Genomic DNA, 5,967 nt, shown 5'->3' on the forward strand with positions numbered 1-5,967 from the left:
AGATTTTTGTGTTTGTGTTTAAAGTGGTTGCAATTAATGTGGGCCGATTCCCTTTATCATTTTACTGTCTTATCCATTTTAACAAAAGTAGCCTACTGAAGAACTCCAAAAAAGTAATTTACTTAAATATGCAGACTTATAGTTGAGGGATGGATTTGGTGTTTCTTGTATTTCGTTCACTGCATTGATTCTGCAAACATTTGTTTATAGATGCAATTCTAAAACTTTCTTGCATTTTCATAATCCTCTTGCAACGCACCGACTAACATCAACAAGAAAAATCATGAGTTCATAATTCAGCAGCAATAAAAAGCAGCCGCGAAACTTGCTCTCTAAACTCCGCAGCCTGCGAGTTTAACAGCGGCACGTGCTCAGGGGACGCAGCGGTGCAGTGAGCGGGCGCGCAGACTGGCTGGCACGCGGACAGATGTAGCAACACCTCCCCCGCGCGCTCTCTGCCTCCTGCACTGCTGGAATGATTGACGCGTCAGATGTTCACCCAGCCAATAAGACGAGACTCCGCTTAATTTGCATAAAGCGGCCAGCTTCCCATTGGTTTCCTGCGTGCTGCTTCGAACCGCCTCGCGTGCCTGTACAGCTGTTTTCTTCTTTGAAGCGCAACCAGATCGTCAAAAGTTTTTTCGGTTTTATTTTCTTTCTGAGAGGACTTGATCCGCGTATTTCCTATATAATATGAACGCATTCTCACGCGCAGTTAAACAAATACATATAAAATGCTGACACTGTCAACTTTTATTTGTCATATACACAATGTCACAGGTGCTACAAAGTCGGTGGAAATGTTTTGTCTAAAGCGTTTTATAGAGAACAAAAAATAAAAATATACAGAAAATTAATAAGAGTTAAATATTTAAAGACGAAGAATCATGCATATAGCCAAATCCCTAAATAGTAGGCTATAAAAAGTGCAAGACTGCAAGAGTCAGTGTGCAAGTATGTCCAATGCAACTTTCCAACAAAATCCAGAGCAATTAAATATAATCTTAATGATAGTTCGCAAGATAATATGCATGTAATAGCCTATTGTTAATGCTAGTGAAATGACAGTAATTCGAGGAAAACGCATCCTGATAAAATACGTTATTTTGTCCTAGTATAAAATGATAGTTTTTGCAATGTTGATAAAAAGCATTCCAACATCAAGTGTACAGGAATGCTACTCGCTCAGTGCGTGAATGCAGAAATACGTGATTCGGCTATGAAAAAACGTTGGTGGCAAACAGCAAGAGTATTCCCCCAATTCCCCTTATCACTTCACAGCCAGGCCGACTGCACTCGCCTCTTTGTTGTTTGTCCCTCCAGGGCTGATTGAGCAGCGCGTGACTGACAGCCCGCGGGGGTGTTGTCCAATCAGCAGTCTGCCCGCGCCCAATGGGTGAGTCCGCGCGCCTATTGGCTGAAGCGAGTGTGGGAAAGAATGCAGAGAGGGTTTCACACGAACTGGGAGCATGCGATCTATCTATAAATACCGCTGGCGTGTGGCAGTGGGAGATTCGACTTGCCCTCTGAAGCGCTACGCCACACACGCTCGTGTCCTCATATGACAGCCTGCCGACTATAAGTCATATAACGTTAGCTGATAAGAGGGACTCACACTCTCTCTCGTGACCATCCCGAGATCTTGGCTACGCTCCGCGTCTAATCCAAACAGCCCGTCTCTGTGTTTTTAAAAATCCACACACGGAATATAAACACTTTTCTTGGCTTATACCGGACCCAGCTTTGGTTTTGATCATGCCAGCCGATAATATGGAGAAGCAGACCGCATCACCTATTGCTGGTGCCCCTGCCAGTGGATCTCATACTCCGGACAAACCAAAGAATGCCAGCGAGCACAGAAAGGTAAATATCGTTTAGTGTTTTGGCACTTTTTGCGCTTGTGTTTCGTTTTAGATGAATGTCAGTTGCCAACTTTTTTTTCTTTTTTTCTTTTTTTTTTTTTTTTTTGTGAAAGTAGCGTCTTTATCATAGAAATTAATTATCTTTGCATTTCATCTGCAGTCTTCGAAGCCAATCATGGAGAAACGCCGCAGAGCGAGAATAAACGAGAGCCTCGGACAGCTGAAGACCCTGATTCTCGATGCTCTTAAAAAAGACGTAAGTTGTAGCTACGAACCTGTCTATTCTTTTTATGTGTCAATAATCTAATAATCTTCATTTTTAAAACAAAATTACTAATCGGTGCTTCTCATTTACAGAGCTCAAGACACTCTAAATTGGAGAAAGCTGATATTCTTGAGATGACTGTCAAACACCTGCGCAATTTGCAGCGTGTTCAGATGACTGGTAAGTTATAAGTCAGATTTATTAAAATGCGTAACTTTAGACATATAATTTAGAAACGTTATTTAATTTCCTAAATACACAGTATTAATGGACGTTACCTTTGCTTTGCAGCAGCCCTGTCAGCTGACACAAACGTCCTCAGCAAGTATCGCGCGGGATTCAATGAGTGCATGAACGAGGTGACTCGATTTCTCTCTACTTGCGAGGGAGTGAATACGGAGGTTAGGTCGCGACTTCTCAACCACCTGTCCGGTTGTTTGGGACAGATGATGGCCATGAACTACCCTCAGCCTGCCCCAGCTCAACAGGCGCATCTGGCTCAGCCTCTTCACGTGCAGCTTCCTTCAACTTTGCCCATGAACAGCGCCTCAATGGGCCCCAAACTCAGTCCATCAGAAGCGGTCTCACCCAAAGTCTTTGGAGGATTCCAGCTGGTGCCAGCCACCGACGGACAGTTTGCTTTTCTTATCCCCAACCCAGCTTTCGCTTCTGCTACAACCCCTGTCATTCCCTTGTACGCAAACGCAAGTGTTCCAGTGACTGTCAACGCCAGTCCCGTCCAGCCCAGCTCGGCCCCCACGGTGGCATCTCCTGTGCAGGGAATGACCTCCTTCGCGGGCGTTTCACAGGCCGTCAGTCCCGTTGGTGTTAGTGCCGGAGCAGAAAGCAATGATCCGGTGTGGAGACCTTGGTAGACTTGCTCATCCCATACGAACTTTTAAAACAGTTTTTCACGATGAAGAAAATACCTTCAGTTCCGTTTTAAGGGACTTTGTTGACCTTCTGTTGGACAAGGCCTATATGTTTGTTAGCTGATTCCAATATTTGGATGTTGTTAATGAATATGCTGTTGTTAATTCAACAGCATAACACTTAATGTTTATAAAGTACTTTTTTTAAACAAAAGAATTTAGTTTTGTACAAAGTTTGTAAAAGATTGTATTATGCCAAAGCTTTCTTGTTGTTTTTTTCATGATGAGTGTTTTATGTTTGATGCTGAATAAATCAAAATAACGAAATCTGTCGTGTTCAAGCCCTTTTTCTATTAAGATCAGTAGGCTACTTGATGTAAATCTATCATACCTATAATGGACAGAGTAGCCTAATGCAAGGGACCAATCTTTTTTTTTTTACATTTTGATATTACTTTATGATTCTTGATTTACAATTTAGATTGACAAGTGGCAATTTTACATTTACCTTTTAGTCATTTAGTAGATGCTTTTATCCAAAGCAACTTACAAATGTCCATTTAAAGCCTTTACGTGAAAATTGACGATTTTACGCAAGCCTTATTAAACTTTTTTTAAACAGATAAGAGAGCAAAGAGTGTTTAAAGGCATAACATTTTTCATTTACAACTGATCAACTTTTTCATTTTAAGTCTCAATTAAGGTTTGTGGCTACTGCTTATTGCTCTTCTACTTCTGGCGGGAAGAGATCACCCTAAGTGTCACAGGTTGAAATGACAAAGGCAATGAGAGGGGTTTTTTCTTTTCTTTTGCAAAAAGGTAATTAAACATCTGAAAAGGGTCTCATCCTGTATGCAGCGGGATCTTTAAGAAGTCCTAAACCCCCATTCATTGGTCTGGGAAATACGCTTTGGGTTAATGTCACTAACAGATTGCCTCAGTGAAAAGAGAATATGGAAGAATCCTCTCTTCCTTTTGTGTACCAGTCGCTTTAGTTGTATAGCTGTACCTGAATAGCGCTTGGGGTGCTTTCGCGCCTCTTTTCTGACTAAACTGATGAGTTACCTCAACATCAAACCTCTTTCCTAATTAAAATGTAATAGAATTAAAATGTAAATTTAAAAAAAAATCATATTTCTTTTCACAGGCAGCTTGACATGCAGACCTTTCCCAGGCGAGTAGCTATAACTCCAGCCGAGTCGTTTTATGTTATCCCTGGATGTAAATTTATCTTCCCTTTGCGCGCGAGCTCCGGAACTGCTAGACGTGTCGCGCGGACTGTCGGCATGGCGTTTGCCGTGTGTCTGCCACTTGCAGTCAGCGGCCCACTTCGTTTTCGGATTAGGTTACACACCCTGGTGACCGACGGCCACAGGGTTTCCCACTTAACAACTCCATCGTGTTAAACCCAATGCTGAGACCTACGGCCTTGGAAAGTTATTTATTAACACGTCACTAAGTAATTTCAATATTCTATAAATTTTTCTGCTTCATTTTATGATTTACCCAATTGACTCTAATTCATCGAGTGTTCATACATTTCTCCGTTAAGTGAAAAAAAAAAAATTAAATCACGAATTCAAAAAGGGAGCTTAAACAGAATGTTTGTGATATTTTTAGGCCTGCATCAACCACAAGTCGCGTTTGGCCGGCAGGTAGGCTATATAGGCTGATATCACAAAAATCTTTACGCTGAGTTTAAATCTAAACACAAAATTAGTGAAAGAATTGTTCACAGGAAAAAAAGTAGACCCCCCTGAAAGTCATTGAAAGATTCGTACACTGTTCAAAACCCTCGGGGCTAATCTAAATCGCACAGAAAAGCTTGTTTTCGCACATGTGCATTGCTGAAACACTAGTTGGCAGTGTGTGGGCTCCGTGGCTTCTCTCTCTGCCTGCGTGTCTGAGTTAATAGTTCAGAGATGCCGTTGTGGTGCTGAGGTCGTGAGAACCGAGCGAACTAGACTGCCTGCGGCCGGGCAGAGCGCCAATCCGTAAATCCCCGCTGGCAGGCCGGGTCGTACTTTGGCCGCACAGCCTCTCTGGAGGTGAAGAGGCGCACACGCGTGGCCGCCAAGATGCGAGTTTTGAGCCAGAGTATAATAATTACAAGAGCCACTGGCCAGATCCAAAACACGGAGACTTTTGAAGCAACAGGGAGAAGGCTACTTCTCGTAGATGCAATTGTTTTATTCAAAAAGTGTTATTATAAATCCATAAACGTGTTGACATTATGGCGTTTGAAGCAAAAACATGATTTGGCTGGTTTATTAGTAGGCTATTTCGAATATTGAGGACATGTTTTCGGGTTTAGGACATTTATTTATATTTGTTTTATATAGGCTAGCCTAAAATATTAATTTTATGTAATGTTTTATTATTTTATATAGGCCTAATATTTTAAAGTTTTCCTCTATAGTCAAAACTGTACACACACACACACACACACACACACACACACACACACACAAGTGGTACAGAGGTTGTTCTACTGATATAGAGTTGAGAGTTGAAGATTAGCTTCTGACCGTTTATATTAACAGTCATAACAAGCATTTCTCTCGGGTCTCAAGATAAAATACCCCAATCTAAGAAATAGAAATAACAATGAATGAATCCCCCTCTTTTTAATCAGCTTACAGAGAGAGATACGATCAGCTCTTATATTTCAGGTCCTAAAATCAAACTGGACAGTATGCACATTCACCAAAGAAAGTAAAGCGAGCAAAGAGTGTATTCTGAAAGTATCCGAAAGGATGCACTACTACCACAATAAAAGTGTTAAAAACATGAGTAACACATTTTATAAAGCAGAAAATGGCTATTTTGACCAGCTCCATTCATGGAATGTTTTTGTGGACTGTAAGTTTTTGTATCTGTTAATTCAGAAGAAATTTCTCAAACACCTAACATATTTTATACCAACAGAATACTTTAGCATTATGATTCTATGACTAGAGAGGACAGG

General features: G+C 41.2%; 1 protein-coding gene across 1 annotated transcript; it reads left to right on the plus strand.

Annotated features, from left to right (window-relative positions):
* Positions 1-1,458: 1,458 nt before the first annotated feature.
* On the plus strand, positions 1,459-3,326 carry her9 (hairy-related 9). The gene is made up of 4 exons (XM_058763551.1): positions 1,459-1,863; positions 2,023-2,118; positions 2,220-2,307; positions 2,419-3,326. Exons 1-4 carry the CDS (start codon positions 1,756-1,758, stop codon positions 3,000-3,002), a joined length of 876 nt encoding a protein of 291 aa, XP_058619534.1. The 5' UTR covers positions 1,459-1,755; the 3' UTR covers positions 3,003-3,326.
* The last annotated feature ends 2,641 nt before the right edge of the window (positions 3,327-5,967 follow it).

This window comes from Onychostoma macrolepis, chromosome 23 (genome assembly GCF_012432095.1).
Source record: "Onychostoma macrolepis isolate SWU-2019 chromosome 23, ASM1243209v1, whole genome shotgun sequence".
NCBI classification, from domain to species: Eukaryota; Metazoa; Chordata; class Actinopteri; order Cypriniformes; family Cyprinidae; genus Onychostoma; species Onychostoma macrolepis.

Bases quoted from the DNA above. Each gene is read 5' to 3' on its own strand.
- her9 (XM_058763551.1), top strand. From the start codon at position 1,756: ATGCCAGCCGATAATATGGAGAAGCAGACCGCATCACCTATTGCTGGT. The intron at 2,119-2,219 runs GTAAGTTGTAGC...TCTCATTTACAG, and splicing joins TCGATGCTCTTAAAAAAGAC to AGCTCAAGACACTCTAAATT. The intron at 2,308-2,418 runs GTAAGTTATAAG...TTTGCTTTGCAG, and splicing joins GCAGCGTGTTCAGATGACTG to CAGCCCTGTCAGCTGACACA.